The 23,018-nt window shown below is 44.0% G+C and overlaps 1 protein-coding gene across 1 annotated transcript in view; it reads left to right on the top strand.

Moving 5' to 3' along the window:
• The window catches only part of NPHP3 (nephrocystin 3), a 133,390-nt gene that overhangs the window by 94,154 nt on the left and 16,218 nt on the right, over nt 1-23,018 (top strand). Inside the window, exons 20-25 of the mRNA XM_077491526.1 lie at nt 9,060-9,182; nt 9,361-9,550; nt 12,094-12,335; nt 12,459-12,534; nt 13,745-13,872; nt 21,432-21,672. Coding sequence (XP_077347652.1) covers nt 9,060-9,182; nt 9,361-9,550; nt 12,094-12,335; nt 12,459-12,534; nt 13,745-13,872; nt 21,432-21,672 — 1,000 coding nt within the window. The remainder of the gene's footprint in view (nt 1-9,059; nt 9,183-9,360; nt 9,551-12,093; nt 12,336-12,458; nt 12,535-13,744; nt 13,873-21,431; nt 21,673-23,018) is intronic.

A 23,018-nucleotide genomic window follows, 5' to 3' on the forward strand; every position in this document is an offset into this window, starting at 1 on the left:
TTTGTGTATGCAGGATATTTTTTTCATTTTAAATCCTTGTATTATGTCTTTACCCCTTTGAAACTGCATTACTGAGGTGTGTTTATGAATGTAGTGAGAACGTGGTTTATTAAAAGTCAGCAGCTACAATAAGTGTAGCTGCTGACTTTTAATAAACAGCCACTTACCTGTCCCATGATCCAGTGTGCACTCGCCTGCGATGTGTTCTCCCAGTGTCATCCCTCAGTGGCGCCGGTATCTCTACTATGGGCACCCGGCTGGGACAGCTGCTTCACAGGCGGGTGCCCACTGCGCATGCGCAAGCGGCGCTGCACTTGTGACTGGTCCTGAAGTCTTCTAGGACCTGTCATATGTCCCAGAAGACTCCGGGAGGGAGAACTTCTGCTTTCGGTCGCCTATGGCGACTGGAACAGAAGTAGGTATCTGTCAAAATCGGGTACCTGCCCCCCCCCCCCCTTTATCCCCAAAAGATTTGTTTTACAGACCGGAGCTGGGAGGAGGCTTTAAAGCGGAAGTTCCACTTTTGGGTGGAACTCCGCTTTAGGCTGGTAATAAATAGTTTGAATCTTGGCAGATTCAGCAAACACTGTCGACAGACTTGGGTACAACCAGCATGTCGGATTTCTAGCATGCGATTATTGGCAATGGCTATACCAGCTAGCAATAATCATTATGTTGTTCCCATAATGGTTTTAAGGATAAAGCACCAGGTTGGTGTGCCCTTTCTTCCTCTTGTGGTTTCAGAATATCTGACTCCCCAGTCTTTAGAGGCAGCAAGACGTGGGTTTTCAGAGATATAACACACTAATTTTGGATGGGCTCACTCCCAAGCGCAGGAGAGTTTGTGTCTGTCACTATTTGTGGGGAAGAGGCCCTTGTCCCAATCCACATGGGGACATGGTGCTTTGGGGTAGGGGAGTCAGAGTCCAAATGTCCTAGATTCACTGGATTTGAAGCGAGTCCCGGCACTTGATTCTAGAGACTTGCTCTGCAGGAGCGTACTAGTGCAGACACCAGTTATTAAATCCTTTATTTATGCAAGAGACAAATTCCATGGCATCAGAATGGCAATAAGAAAAGATGTATAGTAGGATACAAAATAACTTCAGGCTAGATACAAAATCACACATAACCAAAGATATTATCTGCACAATAAGTGCTCCATCAATTCAAAATTAGAATTGAACACTCTGTCGGTCCATCACCTTAGGGGTGCAAAGAATCCAGTTTATAAAGAAGCATGGCAAGCATCAGGAATTGTCTAGAGCGGTTTTACACTTTCAGGGTAGATATAAAGAGAACAAGACGAAGAAAGAGACTGAAAAAAAAGAGCGAGTAGAGAAAAGTAGAGGATGGGAGAGGGGAATGGAAAAAAAGGGGAGGGAGGGGGGAGGGGGAAGGGTTCAGTCGGAGTCATACTCAGTGCCTGTCCCTCTTCAGAGAGGACAAACATATTCCATAAAGTCCAGGTTTTCTGGTATCGTTCATGTTGGTGCCTAGGTGATAGGATAAGGTCTTCTATTTTATTTCTAATTTTTTAAGCCAGAGGCCAATGGTCGGGGCTTTTCCAATTGAGGGGAGTGCATGTTTTGTTGGCGTCAAGGAGGTGGCAGATTACAGATTTCTTGTAGATTTTTTGGCTAGAATATTGGAGGCATGAAGAAGGAAAAAGGCTGAATGATCTGGAGTCACCCGTTCCGTGAATTTTTTAATAGTTTTTCGAACCTCACTCCAAAATTGTTAGTTTGAGGCATGACCAAAAAATATGCAGAAGCGTACCTCGCTCCCCCTGGCATCTCCAACAGCGATCAGAAGTCCCAGAAAATAATCTATGTAACTGAGATGGTGTATGATACCACCTTGTCAGGATTTTAAAGTTGGTTTCTGGTAGCCTTGTACATATAGAAGATTTATATATGAAACAAAGGATGTGGTTTCGTTGGTGAACAGAGAAAGTGCAATTTAGATCTTGTTCCCATTTTACTAGACAAGGTGGCTGGAAATTATCCGGTGCTGTGATCAGTAATTTATAGGTAAGAGAGACGTGTGGTAATGTTCCAACTTCCGTACAGTACTCCTCCAGTGTAGTAAGTGGTTGGCGATAGTTAGTCTGGGGAGGCAAGGAATGCAAATAGTGGTGGAGTTGGAGAGCTGTCCAGAAATCTAACTTAAAAAGACCTGAAGGATTCATAAGGGTAGTCACTGATGGCCACCCTCCCAACATCAGAAAATGGGAAGCTAGATATTGTCCTGAATTCAAGCATATTGGGGATGATTCTATCCTGATACCCTAGCATGAATTGCGGGTTCCCCAATATCAGGAATAGTGGAGAGCTTGAAGAAAAGGCGGCATGTGTAAAACGTTGCAAGAAAATTCTTGTTGTGGAACCAATAAGGGGGTGGCAATGATTGGCAGCACCAGGGTGCCCTATGAAGAGGTATGACACGTTGAGCTTGCTCCAATTGAGGCCACAGTTTAATGTTCTGGTGCTGACACCAATCAATAAGCCTAGCAAGATGTGTTGCCTGATAGTATCTGTGTAGATCAGGAACAGTCAAACGCCTTTTTGGCATCAGTTTCTAAAAAAGTGCACGGAGTGTGGGTCATGTTGGCTATGTGTAACAAATTAAGGAATTTAGCAGTGTTCTTTCTGGCTTCACGGGATGGTACAAAACCTATCTGATCCGAATGGATTCAATCTGGTAGGGGGTGTTGAATTCTAGATGCTATTTATTTTGGTAAATAATTTGAGATCAACATTCAATAGTGAGATTGGCCTGTAACTGCCACAGGAAGAGTCCTTACCTTCCTTAGGGATTATCAATATATGCGCTTGGAATGATTTGTGGGGGAGAAGATATATGCTCACCCCACTAAGGGTGGGGTGAGGCTCTTACGATGGAAGAAGGGGTTGGATATGAAATCTGTCCCCCCCCACAAACACAAGTCCTCTCCCCTCCCAAAGTGCCCCCTAGCACATATGCCCCCCCACCCCCCCAAATCAAAGAGATTCTGGCTGAGGGGATGATCTTGGTTCCTTGGACACCCTGCAAGAGATGCTGGGTAATTGCCTCAGGTGCCCAACCTAGTGACTCCCTGACAGGCAACTTGATTTGGGACTAATCCACACTGTGAATTGCACAGGAACGCGCTGTGCATTCCTGTGCGATTTACATGCGATCCGGGTGCAGTTCAGTTTCAGCCAATTAATTTAAATGAGCTGAAATGGTGCCAGACCGCACCGAAAGTAGTGCATGAACTACTTTAAAAAACACACAGCAAATAGATCAGGTGATATTACTGTACCATGTGATCTGGTGCAGGCAAACCTACGTTTGGGGTGTTAAGTTAACATTGACACTCGCTGCAGATCACAACTGCAGTGCATTTTAAATGCAGTGTGGGAAACTTGCATAGAACATGGGTTTCCCACAGCTCGTTATGGTGTGAACGGGCCCTTAATTCAGATTTGCAGGATTTTGTTAATATCTGGGGAAGATCCCACCAAAACTTGGACAGTGGGGAAGTATTAATTTATATTACAATGAAATAAAATTTGTGTGTTTTTAGGGTCTGTACTGGGAGGGAGGATTTGTGATATAACTGGGGAGAAGACTGCTAGCATGAGGGGGAAAGATAATTTGTGCTGGGGAGAATGAAGGGGCGTGGATGTTCTGGAAGGGAAGACTCGGGGAAGATGATCTGTGCTATAAATGGGGAGAGGGTTTTTGCTGGGAGGAGGGTTAGAGATGGGGGGGGGGGGGTGTCCTTGAGAGTTTTGAAGAGGTTTGTACTGGGATGGAGGGGTGGCTTTGTGTTAGTCCCTGTACACACGGTCGGAGATTCTGCCAACCAAATCCGTCGGATTTTGTCCGTCAGATTTAGTCTGACGGATTGTGTCCGAAACTGTTGCATACACACGGTCGGACTAAGTTGTCGAAAAATCCGATCTTTCAGAACGTGATGACGTAATTTCGTTACGATGGGACTAGATTCAGGCTATTCAGGCAATAGCTTTGATGTAGGAATTTGATCTGAGCATGCGTGGCACTTGGTCCGATCAAAATTCTCTACACATGATCGGATTACGTCTGACCAGCCCAGTTGGTTGGGAAATATTTCCAACTTGTTGGAAAATTGGGTCGGACGGAGATTCGGACGGAAAATCAGTCCGATGCATACCACACACAGTCGGATTATCTGACGACACAGTCCGAAAAGACGCATTCCGACGGATTCTCCGACCGTGTGTACGCGGCTTTAGAAGGGGGGAGAGGATTTGTCTTGGGGGAGGGATTTGGGGTTGGGGTATTTGTGCCGATATAAGCAGTTTTGCTGGAAAGGGGAATTTGTAGGATGGAAAAAGATCTGTGCTGGGAGGGGGGTGTCAGATACCTTTTCTAAGGCCAAGATGCTGAGAGAGGCTCCCCTTGCGGCTAAGCACAGTATACCCCTGAAGGGGGTAAAGGAGGTATAGGGCTCAAAGATGCATGGGTTGCCAGCAGGTTGAGAAGGCTTGAGCTGATGATTACTGGGGACTTTGCTTGAGAAGACGACAAGGGGTAATCCGGACACTAGTGAAAGCCTGGCTGAGGATAGAACACAGGAGAGCAGATTGGAGGCAGTGGTGAGGCCAGCTGAGGGTTAATCACAGGTAAGTGATAAGCCAAGCAGGGTTCAAACACAGGTAATCAGGCAAGTGCAAGTATTGTAAAGTCCGTGAGCAAAGCCGGGGGTCAAACACTGGTAATCAGGCAGGTGCAAGAATAGCAAAGTCTGTGAGCAAAGCCGGGGGTCAAATACTGGTAATCAGGCAGATGCAAATATATAGCAGAGTCCGTGAGCCAAGCTAGGGGTCAGACACTGGAGAGGAAATCAGAGCAGGTCAGGAGGCAATCTGAAGTCACAACAGGAATGATTTGAAAGTATAAGCCCTTGTACACAGGGTCGGACATTCTGACAACCAAATCCGTTGTCGGAAAATCCGATTGTACATAACGTGATGACGTTATTTCGTTACGATGGGACTACGTTCAGGCTAGTAGCCAATAGCTTTGGTCTAGGAATTTGATCTGAGCATGCGTGGCACTTTGTCTGTCGGAGTAGGCTACACATGATCAGAGTATGTCCGATCGGAGCATTTTGTCAGAAAATTGGAAAGTTGGAAAACTTGGTCCGCTGGATACTCCGACGGAAACAGTCCGATGGAGACCACACACAGTCGGATTATCCGACAAAACGGTTCAATAGGACACATTCCGTCGGAATCTCCGACCGTGTGTGCAAGGGCTAACACAGGTTTAGGAACAGGGAAGAGCTGTAGACAATCCAGCAACTTAGGTCAGACAGAGGCAGCCTTTTATAGGCCAGCAGGGGGAACCATTTGTCACATGATGCACTTATGGCGCCTATTTCTTCTACTGGCAAGATTGCCAGTACTTCCACGGCCTATTCTCTGAACACTATTTCTCTGACGGGGGGGGGGGGAGATGATTTGTGTTAGAAGTAGAGAAAAGAATTATGCTGGGAGGAGCAGGATCTGTGCTAGAAAAGGGATTGGGGGGTGGGGGGATTTGTGCTTAAAGGGGGGGAGAGAATTTTTTCTGGGAGATGAAATTTGGGGGGGGATTTGTCATGTTGGAATGGGAGATGGGGAGGGAGATTTGAAGAGGGGGAATTGGGTGGGATTTGTACTAGAATGGAGTGTTGTGCTGGGACAGAGTATTTGGAGGGGGGAAGTGGATTTATTCTGAGAGAGGTACTGGGGGAGGAGGATTTGTGCTGTGACGATTTGTACCTGGGGGAGGGGGTGAGTGTGCAAATTAGACCTGGATTCTTTTATTTTTTTTGGAGGGGAGGGAGTGTGGATCTTTTACTGAAAGGATAAAAGGTAATGTTGGGGAGAGTATTGCTTGCGTGGGGGGGTGGGGGGGATTTTGCTTTCTCTCTCTACCCCTACACTGTGCATTGCACACACCTGACTCCTGCACTGTTTTTGTTTTGTACTCCTGACTGACTCTTACTATTCATTACACACTCCTTTACCCTGAATTATGTGCATTACATATTCCTGTTCCCTACAATTTGTGTGTCATGTATTCCTAAACTCAGCACTGACTACAGCCCCCTGTGCATTACATACTCCTGATCCTTGAACACACCCTGTACCACTGGAGTCTGTGTTATGTATCCTAAACATGACACCGACTGCAGCATTCCCCAACCCCCTGTGCTCTGCCTTACACACTCCTGCACTATATACAAAACTGTACTTTATATACTACTTTCCAAACTGTTAATTGTCTGAACAGTTGCTGGTTTCTATGCAGCCCCTGATTATGCTAATGAAGTGCTTCTTTAAGGCAGGCTCAGACAAAGCAATCAAAGCTTATTTTATAGGTACAAGACAGCTTGGGTTTTGTTTAACCACGTTCTTTAAGCCTCTTCCATTGTTAAGAGTTTGGCCACACCCACATTTTGCCATGGCGCACCACAGGTCACTTACTACCTCATGTGTCACCTCATTCTGAAGTTCAGATGGTACAGCAGCCCTCAAATTTTCCACCCGCCTATTCTCATTTTGAGTGGAAAATGAGGACTGGCGAGCATGGGCTGCCTCGGAAGGGGGAGAGTGAGCACCGCCGGCATGCAGGGTTGAATGGGAGCCATTCTCCCAGGGATCACCCAAGGGGGAAGAGAGCATGGAGGAAGAGGATTGCTGGCTGATCTTCATAGGGCGGGAATAGCCTGCTGTAACGGCTTACATTAGAATTGCTGTTCGCTCGCAGTCACACACAGTCCCGCCTTCTGACCTGATGCCTGTGACAGACAGAAGTCCAATACTTGGATGTGATCTGTCTATCACAGGCATCGGGTCAGGAAGTGAGGCTGTGTGTGAAAGCGAGTGGAGGCAATTCAAATGTAAGCTGTTACAGCGGGCTATCCCCACTCTGTGATCTTGTCAGTAATCCTCTTCCTCCATGCTCTCTTCCCCTGTGATGATCCGGCTGCCCTCTCCATTCCTCTGCACAGGTCACACTGCAATGGTGGTTACAGGTGAGGCTGCAATGGTGGGGACAGGTGAGGCTGCAATGGTGGGGACAGGTGAGGCTGCAATGGTGGGGACAGGTGAGGCTGCAATGGTGGGGACAGGTGAGGCTGCAATGGTGGGGACAGGTGAGGCTGCAATGGTGGGACATGTGAGGCTGCAATGGTGGGGACATGTGAGGCTGCAATGGTGGGACATGTGAGGCTGCAATGGTGGTTACAGGTGAGGCTGCAATGGTGGGACATGTGAGGCTGCAATGGTGGTTACAGGTGAGGCTGCAATGGTGGGCACAGGTGAAGCTGCAATGTTGGGCACAGATCACGCTGCAATGTTGGGCACAGGTGAGGCTGCAATGGTGGGCACAGGTGAGGCTGCAATGATGGGCACAGGTCACGCTGCATTGATGGGCACAGGTGAGGCTGCATTGATGGGCACTTGTGAGGCTGCACTGATAAAGTTGTTGTTGATATTTTATGTTTGTAACTTACTGTAATTCTGCATAAAACATTTAAGTGTAATTTCATGAGATAATTTATGAGGGCGTAATTAGGGGCGGTTCAGGGTAGGAATTGGGTGGGGCACCTGGTGGTGAGTAACCCTTAAGACTTGGCTAGTAGCTCAGGACTTGAAATTTTGAGCCCTGCGGTATAGTATGTGAGCTGCTAATCTCTATAACTGACAATTTACAACACAATTACAATAAACTGTACAGCATGTGAAAAGAAGCCTAGAGCGCCTCCGGCTGGCTGGATAAAACACTTTATGATAATTGTTATCTTTAATTTTTACATGTTTTTTTTATAGCCATGACCATTCCAAAAAAATAAGTAAAATAATAGATGGCAGAGACGTGCTGGATAACAGTCAAGCTGCTGGAATATCTTAATTATAGTACACTATACTTCAGATCATTAATTTTTCAACAGGCTGTTTAGCAAAACAATACAAGTCCGTGTAGGACAACTTGTGCGTTGCAATGCACAGCGTTGTGTTGTGAATTTCAGCCCTTAGTTCAGGGTTTAAATTCCACCCAGACATCTATCCTAATAGAGTTTACATTTTATTCCTGTGTTTTATCCTGGATTTCCACCAAACAATTCAAAGACATGTTGGTAGGTTGATTAACTCCCTCCCAGATTAGCCCTAGTGTGTATTGGTTCTAAGAGCCATTGTCATCTGCTGTGTAATACGGCGAGGGGGAGTCACAACTGGAGCAGACAGAAACTGGAGCAGTTATCCATAGCGATCGATAAACTTCTAGCGAATTCAGTTAGGCTTTGAAAGTGAAAGCTAGAAGCTGATTGGTTGCCATACACAGCTACACCTGATTCTGTCTGCTCCAGTCTCAGTAAATTTCCTTCTATATGTCTAATGCAGGCCATACACGGTCGAATTTCGAACGAATTTTCTTTTCAAAATCAGAAAATTTGTTTTTTTTGTGATCCGATGATGCCACCATTGATTTTCGAAATTCGGCCGACAAAGCCTTCAATTTCACCTCATGTTGCTACAGAAAAGAATTTTCTTGGCTGGGAATCTTCTTTTCTCTCAGTACATTTTCTTTTATCTCCGTACATTTTCTTTTCTTATTACGTTTATCGCACGATTCTCCCATCATTGATTAGAAAATCGTTCGTTTTTCTAAAAATTTCCAACATGTCCGATTCCTCAAATTTTATTTCCTGCAAGAAAATCGGCTGTTGCTGCAGCCCACTAATGGTGCGAAATTCATACGAAAATTCTTAGATACGATTTTCGAAAGAAAATTCTTTCGAAATTCGAACCGTGTATGGCCGGCATTAGTTATGTAATCATTGGAAATAATAATACAAATGAATATTACACTCTCCTCCAGCATAAGTTTGTATCTACCAATATGACCATTTTAAGTTGTGTTCGATTTATGTAAATTAACTGTGTTTTTTTTAACTAATTGATAAAAATAATTGTTGAATTGAATTAAACTAGCTATCCTGTTGTCACAAATACTGACAATTTTTGTTATTTCAGCCATGACCGTGTGACATGGAGGAGTGCAGACGAGCTCACTTGGTTATACCAGCAACAGGGAGAGAAACAGAAGCTACACAGATGTTTAATGAACCTCTTTGTATCCCAGAATCTCTATAAAAGGTCTGTGTTTAAAAGTTACCAGAACTTTTCAAGATTTGCTGAAACGTAGCAAGAAAATATGTGTTAATGTTAAAGATCAAATAGTTGTAATAGCCACACTAAATTGGCATCGGCAATATGCTTGACTGTGTTTATTGAATGGGAAGGAATTTTACTCACTATGTTCTTTTGTTATTAGGGGACATTTTGCGGAGTTGCTCAACTATTGGCAGCTTGTGGGTAAGGACAAAACAGCGATGGCTACAGAATACATTGACGCTTTGAAGCAGCAGGAGAAATTGTATGAAGGAGAGGAGAGCATGACCTGCTTGGCAGACCTCTATGAAACACTTGGAAGATTTCTCAAGGACCTTGGTCTCCTCAATCAGGTAAGTTGAACTCTTTAATTTGGTTCTAAGGTTATAGGTTTTTCTAAAAAGGACCTATAGTAAAAAATGAACACTGCTGTTTTATAGCAGGAATGTCTTGTAAGGTTAATTGTGGTTAACAAATGTCCTGCAAATCTTTCTTTGCACTTAATTCCTGATGAAAATGTGCAGTGCACTTCCTGACATGAGACTAAGCACTCCTAACCTGTAGCCTCAATAATGTGAGAATATTAAAGGCAGGGCTTTTTTTCAGCGGGAACACGGGGGGGGGGGGGGGGGTTCCGGTACCTCCAGCACTGAATGTGGCAAGGTATGCTGGAGGGTCTATTGATGTTGGCTGCCAGGGGGTCTATAGTTGCTGGAGGGGGATCTGTTATTGCTGGGGGGTGGGTCTTATGTTGCTGGCGGGATCTACTGCTGAGGGAGGGGTCTGTTGAAGCTGGCTGCTGGAGGGTCTATTGATGCTGACTGTTGGGAGTCCATTGTTGCTTGGGGTTCTATTGTTACTGGGATAGATCTATTGTTGCTGGGGTGGATATATTGTTGGTAGCTACAGGGGATCTATTTGACTACTTGTCTTGTTATCATTAACAAATTCCATACCCATTACTTAGCACCACAAAATAATACTTGGTTCTGTATTTTCTAAAAGGGGTAGTACTGGTAGGTGGGTTGTGGGTGGAACCAAGGGATGGTGCTCGGAGGTGGGTAGAGGGCAGAGCCAAGGGGTGACTTGGAAGAGAGGAGTTCCTGCACCAATTCTCTGAGAAAAAAGGCCCTGATTAAAGGCATATCCAACCCTCTCTTGCCTCTCATGACTGCTGTTCTCTAAAGATTCGAAGTGTCTTCCTGAACACTGTAGTGACAGTTGGCAATGTCACCACTGTACTTCCCATTGTTCGCCTGTAGGAGAGGAAGCTGTGCCTGAGGACCTGCAGTGCAAGGCTCTCCAACGTACTTCTGTAGTCATTCTGTGACTCCAACACCTATTCTGCTGGCTCTGCTGCTTTTGTTGTATCTGTGACTGCTCTACTTCTCTTGCTTGCCTATTGATCATGCCCCGTCCCCCCACCCTCCTCCAGGCATTTGTTTTAAGTACATTACAATCAACAGTCATCAGAGGTGGGTCTGAAATGAGAAAGCAAAGTCCTGCTCTTCCACCACATAGAGAGGCAGCATGGAAGAGGAACTGTTGAGCTTCGGGTAAAGATTCTGACACTATAGTATAGGTTCTCTTTAACAGAACATGCTAAATGTATTTTTGTTGATCATATCAGCAGAGCTTTTCAATGTACTCGTAGGAATAAGATGACTGTAGAATGATCTAGCATAGTGGTCAGATTAAAAGAAATATCATATACTTATAGGCAGGCCCCTACATGTGTCTGCACTTTCAGGTGATCCGATCTCAAGGGTCCATCAATGGTAACATTTACCAGGCATTTACTTTCATTCCCATAAAATAAGGCTGATGCCCAGAGCAGAAGTGTAGTGTCATACAGACTTTCATGGCACTTGCCATGGAGTTACATTATCCTGGCACCCAGCTCTATTCTTTCCACCTTAAAGATTCTAGGAATGATTTTAGCGTGTACACTGCGGGATGCATGCACCTCAGGAAGTGTATACACAAAAAAAATTGTTCACAGGTAAAAAGGTTTTTAAGGAAACATTAAGTTTCTTCTCATACAAAGTCGAGACTACTAGCAATTACACCCCACTTTAATTCCACTTTAAGATTACATTAGCCATACTTAACTGACTTAGATTCAAGCTGTAAGCACGAATACAAATACAGTTGTGGCTTTCCAAGTCCTAGAGTGCAGCCACAATTAACCAGTAATAATAAAAGCTCCTGTAGATATAAAAGTTCCTGTAGATATATTTTATTTCTGAGATGACCTACTTTGCCTAATTGTAGTGAATTTAGCTGGACAACATATATGATGCAATGCTCCATTTGTGTAAAGTTTGTCTAAGGCTGGCCATAGATGGAGCAAATTTCTTTCCTGCAACCATGGGTGACAGTGTTGACAGGAGAATCCCTCCCCCATTGTGTTCTCTTGGCGGGCAGGCGAGGGAAGCCATCCCCACCAGGAGAAGATATCGATAATAGCCCCTTGCAATAATCACATGTAAAATTCTGTCCACCTGGTTGTACCCAAGTTGATCAATTGTTCAGCTTGGGTACATTCAGGCTGCCTATGCATGGTTCGCATCTCGGCCAGGTCCTACTGAATCAGGCTGAGGTTCGAACCATTTATGGCTGGCTTAAGGCACCTAGGCTCAGGATTTATCATCTCTCTAGATTGTCATATGTTATCCTGCTTGTGTGTCAATCATAATCACAATTTAGAGAGCATCTTAATGCTTACATATAGCATCTATATGTACTTCTCGGAGTACCCATGCAGATCCACAGGTACTTTAGTGGCAAACAGCTAACTGGCATTTTCAAAAGGAGAAAATGATACATCTATCCATTACTAATCCAGATTTTGGTCAGGATCATTCATTACTCCAATTATTTGTCCTTTCATTAGGCTGTGACACCTCTTCAGCGCTCACTGGAGATCCGAGAAACTGCTCTAGACCCTGACCACCCCAGTGTAGCTCAGTCTCTACACCAGCTTGCAGGTGTCTATGTGCAGTCCAAAAAGTTTGGGAATGCTGAGCAGCTGTATAAGCAGGCTCTGGAGATAAGCGAGAATGCCTACGGCAGTGAACACCTGAGAGTGGCTTGGGAACTGGATGCTCTGGCTGTACTTTATCAGAAGCAGAATAAGTAAGAATTACCAGCAACAGGAACACAATACAAATATTTTGTATGAATAATTTGACGTTCACAAATTCATCTTTGATTGCTTTATTTCTAATATGTTTTTTTGTTTATTTCTGTGTTTCAAAGATATGAACAAGCAGAGCAGCTGAGAAAAAGGTCATTAAGGATTCGACAGAAAGCAGCAAGAAGAAAAGGCAGTATGGTATGACCAGGACATGTTTGCACAAACACTTTGGCTATATATACATACTCCTTGACAGCAACTTTACTTCTCTGTGCAGCTGTACAGGGGCTTAGCAAGCTGATCTGTGAAATGAATCTTGCAGAATCATATTTTTGATAAATACACCCACTTTCTCTCAGCTAAGGCATAATCAGTGGGTTTTTACGGTCTTTGGGACCCATGTGTCATTGCCCTGTTTGCAATAGTTACATAATCAGGAAGAGGAAATTTTGCCAAACGCACTGTCCCAGTCTGGGACTGCTGTAGAAGTTACACACCACTTTATTCTGCATGCTGCTGGCCTTGAAAACGGTGGTTGACTTTATAAAGTGGACAAATTATTGGAAAATGTTTTTTGTTTTTTTAATATTTTCTACTACAGCTAGAGCTGGGTACCATTTTAATAAGTCCTGGAGGCCAACTCTGTTTTTTGACAGCCCCCCATTCTCAGTTACTCCCCCCCCCCATCCTCCCTTTGAGGTCCCCCAAAAAAAGGTCTGAGGTCTGACAAAAAAAATGCAGATTTTTACATGTATGCGAGAAGTATCAGAATTGGCCTGGAGGTCAAGTGGTTAAAGTAAAGTCTAGTATAGTGGCTTTAAAGTTCAACTACACCAGCCAGACACAAGTGAAGGTATAATTTTAATTGGACTCTTGACAGTTGTTGAAGAAAATTTGTCATGAATGAAGAAGGGAGATTGCCATGCCAGGCCTGTACGTCTGAATTGCTGAATATGCCAGTAGTCTGGCTGTCATGCTAACCTTTTGCATAAATACTTGGCTTTTTTTTAAAGCTGTATTAAACCCCGAAACAAAACAAAAATGTAATAATCCAACCACCACATCCAAGGATTGGTAAGTTGAAAGTTGTACTGAAGTCGATTTATTGATCTTCAGTACAACCAGCATGTCTGTTTTTTTTTCTCCTGATCACTGCCAGCTTTAGTTGCTGGCAGTGATCATTGTGTTTTGCTGGTGGGCTCCTTGCTGCAGAGCACAATAGCGCAGGGGGAGGGACTCCTCCATCAACACTGACTGTGTTGATGGGGGAATCGAGTAATTTTCTTTCCTTGAACTCATGGCTGAAAGACAGAAAATTGCATAATGTATGACTTCAGCTCAATAGTACTCAGTGGAAAGTGCTTTTCTTTCCTAGATCTCCAACACTTGTTCTTTTTTTACTCTTCAGTATGGGTTTGCATTGTTAAGACGTCGTGCTCTTCAGCTGGAGGAACTAACGCTGGGCAAAGACACTGCTGACAATGCTCGAACACTGAATGAACTTGGCGTTTTGTATTACTTACAGAATAACCTTGAGTAAGTATTGATTCTTAACACGAGGAAGTCATTTTGGCCTGCTTAAAATTCAGCAAATGACTCTTTACTATCTGTCACCTTAATTTTGGTGCATTTCAGCAGCCTGATAATTTTTTGTTGATCAAGTGTAAAATCGTTTCAGAATAGAGATGTGTGGCAAAGAAAAGATAGCAACAACAAATATAGGAATTGGCGGGGTATGCCAGAAATCATGTATTCGAAGTACTAATATGTTGTAGTGAATCTACCACAATTCACCTATGAAAAAAATATATATTATTGTTCCATTAAGACTCCATTCACACAGGGGCAACTTTGGATCCGACTTCAAGTCGCCCCAAGTCAGCCCTAGTCGCCTCAAGTTGCGCAACATGTAAAAATCATTGTAAGTTAATGAGAGCTGTCTTAATGCACACTACTGAAGTCGTTCCGACTTCAGAAAAGGTTCCTGTACTACTTCAATCTGACTTCTAGGCGACTTGTACCCATTAATTTCAATGGAAGTCGCCTCCAAGTCTGATCTCCATCTCTATTGAAGCGACAATGTCGCCTCTCTCACAGAATAATCAGCTCTCAAGGGGGAACTCCACGCCAAATTTTAAATGAAAAATCGGCATGGGTTCCCCCTCTGGTAGCATACCAGGCCCTTAGGTCTGGTATGGATTTTAACGGGAACCCCCCTACGCCGAAAAAACGGCGTGGCAGTCCCCCCAAAATCCATACCAGACCCTTATCCGAGCATGCAGCCTGGCCGGTCAGGAAAGGCGGTAGGGACGAGCGAGCGCCCCCCCCTCCTGAACCACACCAGTTGGTTGTTAGCTGTTGGTTGTCGGGGTATGCAGGCGGGGGGGGCTTATCGGAATCCAGGAGCCCCCTTTAATAAGGGGCCCCCAGATCCTGGCCCCCCACCCTATGTGAATGAGTAAGGGGCATCGTACCCCTACCCATTCACCTGGGGAAAAAAGTGTCAATAAAAAAAAAACACAACAGGTTTTTAAAGTAATATATTAATCAGCTCCGGGGGTCTTCTTCCGACTTAGGGGGTCTTCTTTCGACTTCTCCCGCTCTCCGGCCTCTTCTCCTGCTCTCCTGCGTCTTCTCCTGGGCTATCTTCTCCGCTATCTTCTTGCAACTCTTTTACTAGCGGAGGAGCCTGGTCTCCTCCATCCTTCTTCCCTCTTATTTCTTCTTTCTTCTGCCGATGTTGACACAACACTCTCTCCCACTGAAATTACTTGTGCGACGTACGTGGCGACTTATACAGGTATGGGGTGTGGTCACCGAGTGATGCCACACGGTGACCCCGCCCATTATGATGTCAAGTCCCGGGGCATGCTGGGACGGTGATGTCATAAGGGGCGGTGTCAACGTGTGACATCACCCGGGGACCACACCCCATACCTATATAAGTCACTGTGCACGTTTGCACACTGCATTTCAGCGAGAGAACGCACCGTGTCAACATCGAAAGAAGAGGGAAGAAGGAAGAAGGACGGAGGAGACCAGGCTCCTCCGCTAGTAAAAGAGCTGCAAGAAGATAGCGGAGGAGCCTGGGAGAAGACGCTGCAGAACGGAAGACGACGCTGGAGAGAGAGAGAGAAGAGGCCAGACACTGGGAGAAGTCGGCAGAAGACCCCCGAAGTCGGAAGAAGACCTCCGGAGCTGATTAATAGATTACTTTAAAAACCTGTGTTGTGACACTTTTTTTTCTCCAGGTGAATGGGTAGGGGTACGATATACCCCTTACTCATTCACATAGGGTTGGGGGGGCCGGGATCTGGGGGCCCCTTATTAAAGGGGGCCCCCGGATTCCGATAAGCCCCCCACCTGCAGACCCCGATAACCAATGGCCAGGGTTGTCGGGAAGAGACCCTTGTCCTCCTCAACATGGGAACAAGGTACTTTGGGGTGGGGGTGCCGCAGGGCGCCCCCCTTCCCCAAACCACCCCCCATGTTGAGGGCTTGCGGCCTGGTACGGTTCGGGGGGGGTGCGCTCGCTAGTCTCCACCCTCTTTCCTGACCGGCCAGGCTGCATGCTCGGATAAGGGTCTGGTATGGATTTTGGGGGGACCCCCCACGCCTTTTTTCCGGCGTAGGGGGTTTCCCCTTAAAATCCATACCAGACCTAAGGGCCTGGTATGATCCCAGAAGGGGAACCCATGCCGGTTTTTTATTTAAAATTTGGCGTGGCCAAAGTCGCCTGCCATCCAAGTCGCGCTGTTATTCATACTCAAGTTGTGTCCAAGTTGCCTCCAAAAGTCACGCTGGAAGTCGTGTTGCCCATATAAATGGACTCTAAAGGTGCAGAATGTTAAAAGGAGCATAAAAGGTGTTAAAGATTGGACCTACAAGTAACATTGCAGTGCCTTAATAAACATAGATCTTAATGGGCAGCCAACAATACAGCTGCTTGAAACATCATACAAGATACAAGTACTTTTTTGAGTGTAGAAAACCAAATAACTTTTAGAGAAGAACGAGATTCTGTGTACACCAATGATACTTGAAAAAAATTATATTTACATACATAGAGTTGTCAAAGTGTCTCTTTCTCCAGTCGTCTATCCAGGACAGCACCTGAATGAGAATGTGTGACTCTACCCATTGGAGGCAGGAAACACAATAACTATAGGCCTTAAATAGCTGTCCTAAGAGACAGCCAGTTATTGGGTTTCCTCCTCTGGGTGGAACATTTCTGTTGGAACTCAGATCTGAGGTAGGCTCACAGGGGTGCTGTCCTCCAGCACTTTAATACTTTTTTTCTCCTGGGGTTGATTTTTCCTGTTGGCAGGTGATGCTTCCCCACGACCAACCTAGAGATGGGTGAGGGTGCTGCCTGGGGCCCCCTCCTCAGTTCTATGCTCAGCAAGAGCCAGGACCTTCTCAGACACTGTCCCCCTAAGGGAGTCAGATTCATTAGCTATATTTTCAATCCAGCATACAGTGTTTCCCCATGGCCGAAGAAACCAGGTGTCTTTTTCAGTGGGTGCGGAGTTGGGGATAGGTGAGAGTCATTAATTTTGGGCTTTGGAATGCATGGAGTGGAGGTGGATGTCCAGCTGGCTACTTTCTGGTACAGGGAATGCAGAAACTGGGACAGTTAGCTTATAGTGCTAGGTTACCCCGCAGTACCCTCTGCAAAATAGATCCAGGACAGCAAATTGCATTGGTTGTTGCAGGTATTAGTGGCACATGCTCTTTACAGGTAAGTAGTGACTTTGCTTATGCCTGTTCCTTGCTTATTTATGGTGTGTCATGTTTATTTTTTTTTATCCTGCAGGACTCTTGGAACTTTTTAGTGGCCCCTTGCAGTCCTTTGTCTCAGACAAGGTTGCACTAGGATGTTTGCTTTTTAGAGTTGCTGTGCAAAATGTGTTCTATTCCAGACCAAAGCTCCAGATACAGTGCATCCGGAAAGTATTCACAGCGCTTCTTTTTTTCCACTTTTTTTTATGTTACAGCCTTATTCCAAAATTGATTAAATTCATTATTTTCCTCAAAATTCTACAAACAATACTCCATAATGACAATGTGAAGGAAGGTTGAAATCTTTGCAAATTTATTTTAATAATCACATTACATCCCCACAGCATGATGCTGCCACCACCATGCTTCACTGTAGCAATGGTATTGACCAGGTGATGAGCGGTGCCTGATTTCCTCCAGACATGACGCTTGCCATTCAGGCCAAAAAATTCAATCTTTCTTTCATCAGACCAGAGAATTTTGTTTCTCATGGTCTGAGAGTCCTTCAGGTGCCTTTTGGCAAACTCCAGGCAAGATGTTTCAGTTGGAGTGTATAGTGATGCTATCTCCCCACTAGAAGTGAAAATGCATCATTTTGCATTCAAATTGGATAAAAGATGTATATTCCAAGTCCATAAAATGATCACAGAATCCATAAAAAAAGAGTGGCTTGATCAAGAAGCCTATCTTTTTTTAAGAACATGATATGCAATGTTCCTTTTGGTGATGATCCTGCCCATCTTTGAAACAAGAATCCTAGACTTGACACAGACGAAGTCTACTGACCTGTCCTTTTTTGGCATGGGAATGCTTATGGACCGCATAGATAAAAGGATGGATGTGGTTGTAAAGTGAGAATGAGAGTCCATATTTACTAACCTCAAGCTGCCACTACGTGTGTGACAGTAATCTTGAATAATTGCTTACACAAATGCAAACACATCTGAAAATGGGTCCGCCAAGAGAGAAAAGATGTTGGAATCTTTTACCACCCTTATCAAAGTGGAGGCATTTATTGCTGATGCCTCAGCAGAGTTGAGATGGCCGAACTTGGATTGAAATTCAACCAGTTCAGCAGCGACTGACTGAATTTTGATGTGTATGGTCACTGTGGCTGAACATATTCTCACTATAGCCAATTCCACTTATAGCGCCGCTCAAGAAATATAAGGGTGCAGGCTGTCCTGTCTTATGCTTAATCCAGAAAGCAGGGAAATGTGATGGTATTAGAGATGCCGCACACCCTTAGCTCAACAGGTGAAAAGAAATGTGAATGGTTTCAGCCTTGACCTCCTACTGAGCTCCATACTGATACATTTCGCCCCAATGGGCGGGGCGAAAGGCATCGGAGACAGGGCTCAGGAGGAGCTCAAGGCTGAGACTGTTCACATTTCTTTTCACCGATTGAGCTAGTGGTTTGTGGCGTCTCTCTCTTACCCTCACACTGTGGCTGAACAGAAGTTGATCTACTGATGGACTTCTGTTCAACCACTTTTTGGGATTTTAGCGGCTCGATGAGTGCTGCAGGGAACAGGCGCACACACTTTTATTTCTCTAATAACCCAAAGGGGTATATAGAAAGTCCATATATCATGAAGATATGTAGTCCATATACTGAGGTCTGCCACCTACGTAGAAATAGAAGCCGAATTCCAGCACAGCTGAAAGTAAGCAAGGGAAGAGGCGTCTCTAAGTGTAAGAGTAAAAACAATTTATTAAAAAACATCTAAATGGCAACTCGCATGTTAATGGAATATAAAAGGCACGTCTGTGATATAGAGATATATCATAAGATATATAGAGATATATCATAAGATATATATATATATATATATATATATATATATATATATATATATATATATATATATATATATATATATAAAGACTGCTTGAAAAAGGAGCGCGGCTGCCATAACACACACAGCGCACATGCTCTGAAACGAGTCGCACTCCAGTGACGTCCTTGCCCCACGCCGCTCTGCCATCTGCGCACCAAGCCTTGTTTTGGGATCATCCACTGCACGGCCGCTCCTTCCACCTAGAGGAGTATCTTCCCTTGTTTAATTTCAGAATATAAAGACATAGTAGGGAGGATTCCTCCATCCTTGAATATTTGGTTGGGGGAAACCGATTCAGTTTTTTCATTCAAATCGCTGGATTCATATAGTTATATAGTCAATAGTCATCTAGTTCTAGCTTTAGTAAGTGGAACATATAGCTGATACAAGGAGACCTTTCCCATCAAAAAGAAAAAATCTTCACTCAACCATTTTTTTCATAACTCAAAAACCAAAGGCAGACTTCTCAAGAGTCAGGCCAAAAAAAAAAAAAACATGGCCAGGACAAAAACAAAAATCAAAAGGAGGGTGTTTTATTCATCCCAATGACTTGCTGGTAGTAGTAAGGTTGGGGCCCTTCCTATCACAATGGCAAAAGCAAAGTTTTACCCCAATATTCACATTTGGAGGCTCATAGGAAAAGGCTACCTTCTAGAGTTTTCAAATATGCCACCTTCAAGGTTTTGTTTCTGACAACTTCTAAAAATATATTGCTACTATGGGAACTAATGTATGAGAAAGCCTTGATTCCTATATCAATATAGGAATATTCCAATGGCAATACTCTGTGAAAGAAGATACGGCACTTCCAGTTCATAGCTCTTCCTTTTGGTCTATTCTGGACACTCAAAATACTCATCAAAGTGATGGCTGAGGCCTTGGCACCCTGGAGACTTCACAGGACTTCTGTAATTCCATACCTAGACAATCTTCTCTTCTTTGCCATCTTGGAGAATCAATTGAAGAAGGATCTGCCAACAGCCCTGACCTATCTTGAGGGTTTAGGTTTGATTATAAATTTGGAAAAAGACATGTCTGTCTCAAAGGAAAAGATTGTGTATTCAACTTTTGGCTATGGCAGATTTACAAAATATCCTTCTGGTCTACGTATGCACTGCAATGTTGGTAGTAGGTCTGATTTAATCTTCTGTTGCAGTAGTCCAAACCGTGAAATCCCATCTGTGGATTTTCCAGTGCTTCTTTCTGAAGGTATGGGACTAAAATCTATACAGCCTGATTATTCTTCCTTCAAGAGTGAAAAGTTTAATCTAATGATGGAGTGAGAGACCAAATGTCTTGGAGGGACTTCTGTGGTCCTTTCCTGTGTTCTAGAGACTTACAACAGATTCATGGGGCTGGATGCACACCAAGAAGGGAAATTAGCTGAGGGCTCCTGGTCCAAACCAAGTGCAGGAGGTCCTCCAAATGGAGAGAGTTGAGAGCAGTTTTGGAAGCTCTACAAACCTTTCAACAAGATCTTAGGGGACAACATCCTTTAGGTTCTGCCCACCAATGCAAAAACTGCGGCATTCCCAAACAAGAAGGTAGCCTACCCTTGTGTTATATGGCAAACAAGATAACTGGACAGAGTTGTATGTTCTGTCTTCTGTTTGATTTGTCCTCAAGTTCAGAAATCAAGGAGAATTTTGAATCCAAAAGTATTCCTTATGGTGGTGGAGAGGTGGGGGGTTCCGCCAAATTGATCTGTTTGACAATCAGTTTAATGCAAAAGTGGAGAATTTCTCTTCCCTGAGCAGGGAGGTTGCTCTTCATATAGATGTGTTAGCACAACCTTGGGGGTTTTATCTTTGCTTTGCATTCTTTATTTTCAAGCTCCTGTTGCGGATTCTGAAAAAAATTGAGAAGGTGAATACCACTCTGATGCAGTTGTCCCCCCTTTGGCCAATGAGGCCATGGTTCATCACCCACTTTTGCAACAGCGGCTCCTCATCTGAGTTCTTTAACCCACAGTTAAAACTCTTAAGATTGTTTTTTGTCTGAACTGTTAAAGAACAAAAGTCTATCAGACAGGGTTGTATGAACCCTTCTTTACAGCAGGAATAAAGAATACTCTGCCTGGTGTCAGTAGATGAGTTTATAGGAATTCCTTTCACCTTAGAATTTCTTCAGGATGCTGCAGATCGAGGACTTGTTGTAAGTATCCTTAAAGTACAGGTTGCGTCGCTATGCGTTTTTTCTGGAGAGAAGATTAGCCACACAATCTTTATTGGAAAAAGTTGAGAGTTCCATTAAACATGTCTGAGCTGGTATTTGGAGAGGATACAGCTGATTTACCAAAGAAAGCCAATACCGTCTATACCATCTATGGCTATAGGAATACTTTGTTTTGATGAAGTGTGATTATATAAACTAGACTTTGATGATAGAAATGTACATCTAGTGTCTTTTTAATGTCATTATGATGCAAGGTCTTTGTCATTGTTTCATGCTTGTGTCTCCTACCTAATATAGAACAGCGGAAATGTTTCTTGAGCGCTCACTGGAAATGAGGGAGCGGGTTTTAGGTCCAGATCATCCAGACTGTGCCCAGTCTCTCAATAATCTGGCTGCTTTATATAATGAGAAGAAGCAATATGATAAGGCGGAGGAGTTGTATGAGAGAGCATTAGACATAAGGAAGAGAGCTTTGTCTCCAGACCACCCATCATTGGCTTATACAGTGAAACATTTAGCTGTGCTTTATAAAAGAAAAGTAAGTAAACCTTGTATCTTTTCCACAAGTCTAAAGCCCCAGCATATAGAGAATATAATATGCTTTGTGATTTAACTGCGACAAACACAGAGTTGATAAAAAAAAATAAGAGGAATTAGCAGTGATAATGTGCAACCTTAACAACTGCTCCGCTTCATGGTAATGAAAGTCACACCAGTGAAAGTCGATTTAGAATTTTTTGTACTTCTGGATTGCCTGGGGAGTTAGCTCTTTTTTCAAGTTTTAATTGCTATCTGAGATTTCCCCTTAGCATCCAAGACCAGTATAACTGAATGGTAAAAACTCCCCCATGATAATGTACAGATTAGTAGGATATATATATATATATATATATATATATATATATATATATATATATATATATATAACACACACACACACACAGTGCTGTGAAAAAGTATTTGCCCCTTCCTGATTTTTATTTTTTTGTAAATTTCTTACACTTAAATGTTTCAGATCATCAAACAAATTTTAATATTACATAAAGATAACCCAAGTAAATCCAAGATGCAGTTTTTAAATTATTATTTAATTTATTAAAGTGAAGTTCCACCCAAAAGTGTACTCCTTGCCCACTCCAATGCCACATTTTTTGTTGCACCTTTCGGGAAGGAGGGGGACAGGATACCTGTATTTGACAGGTATCCTGTCCTCACTTCCGGGAGCCTCAGCTGCGGATATTTGCGTCACCGCCCGGGCTCCCTCCTCCTTCCCCAGCCACTGGGCCAGTAGGAGAGAGGAGCGGCGCCCCGTGAATGCGCACTAGGGTTCACTGCATGAAGCTGTAAGGCTACACTGCTGGGTTTCCTTGCAATGGAGCCGGCAGCACCCGACAGCTGATGGAAACCTCAGCTGCAGTGCCGACATCACTGGACTCCAGCACAGGTAAGTGTCCTATTATTAAAAGTCAGCAGCTGCTGGCTTTTAATTTTTGCAGCGGTGGGCAGACCTCCGCTTTAAGGGAAAAAAGCTATGGGTGGACTCCCAGTCAATGGAGTCGTTAGCGCGAGCAGACAGCCCTCTGCGGGGTTCTTTTGCGTGTAATCCGTTCCGTTATGGTACTAAACGTATAGATGTGGATCATTCGGAAGTGATCGACATAGGTTACGACAATTCCGTACGTCCTACTTCCCTTCTCGAACACCGTAGGCAGTGGTAATCCGATCTCTCTGTGCGTCTGGAGTTTGTTTATAGCTCCCCAGCGAATCCTCCAATGTCAGGGTTTTACAATACGCAAACCTGTGGTAAAACACAAACTACTCGGGCCTCTCGGCCACGAGTAGAAGGAAGGGGAAAACAAAGAAGGACTCCGATCGTGAAAGTAC

This window comes from Lithobates pipiens, unplaced genomic scaffold, assembly GCF_037356315.1.
Source record: "Lithobates pipiens isolate NorthernLeopardFrog02 unplaced genomic scaffold, aLitPip1_a1.2 Scaffold_19, whole genome shotgun sequence".
Lineage (NCBI taxonomy): Eukaryota > Metazoa > Chordata > Amphibia > Anura > Ranidae > Lithobates > Lithobates pipiens.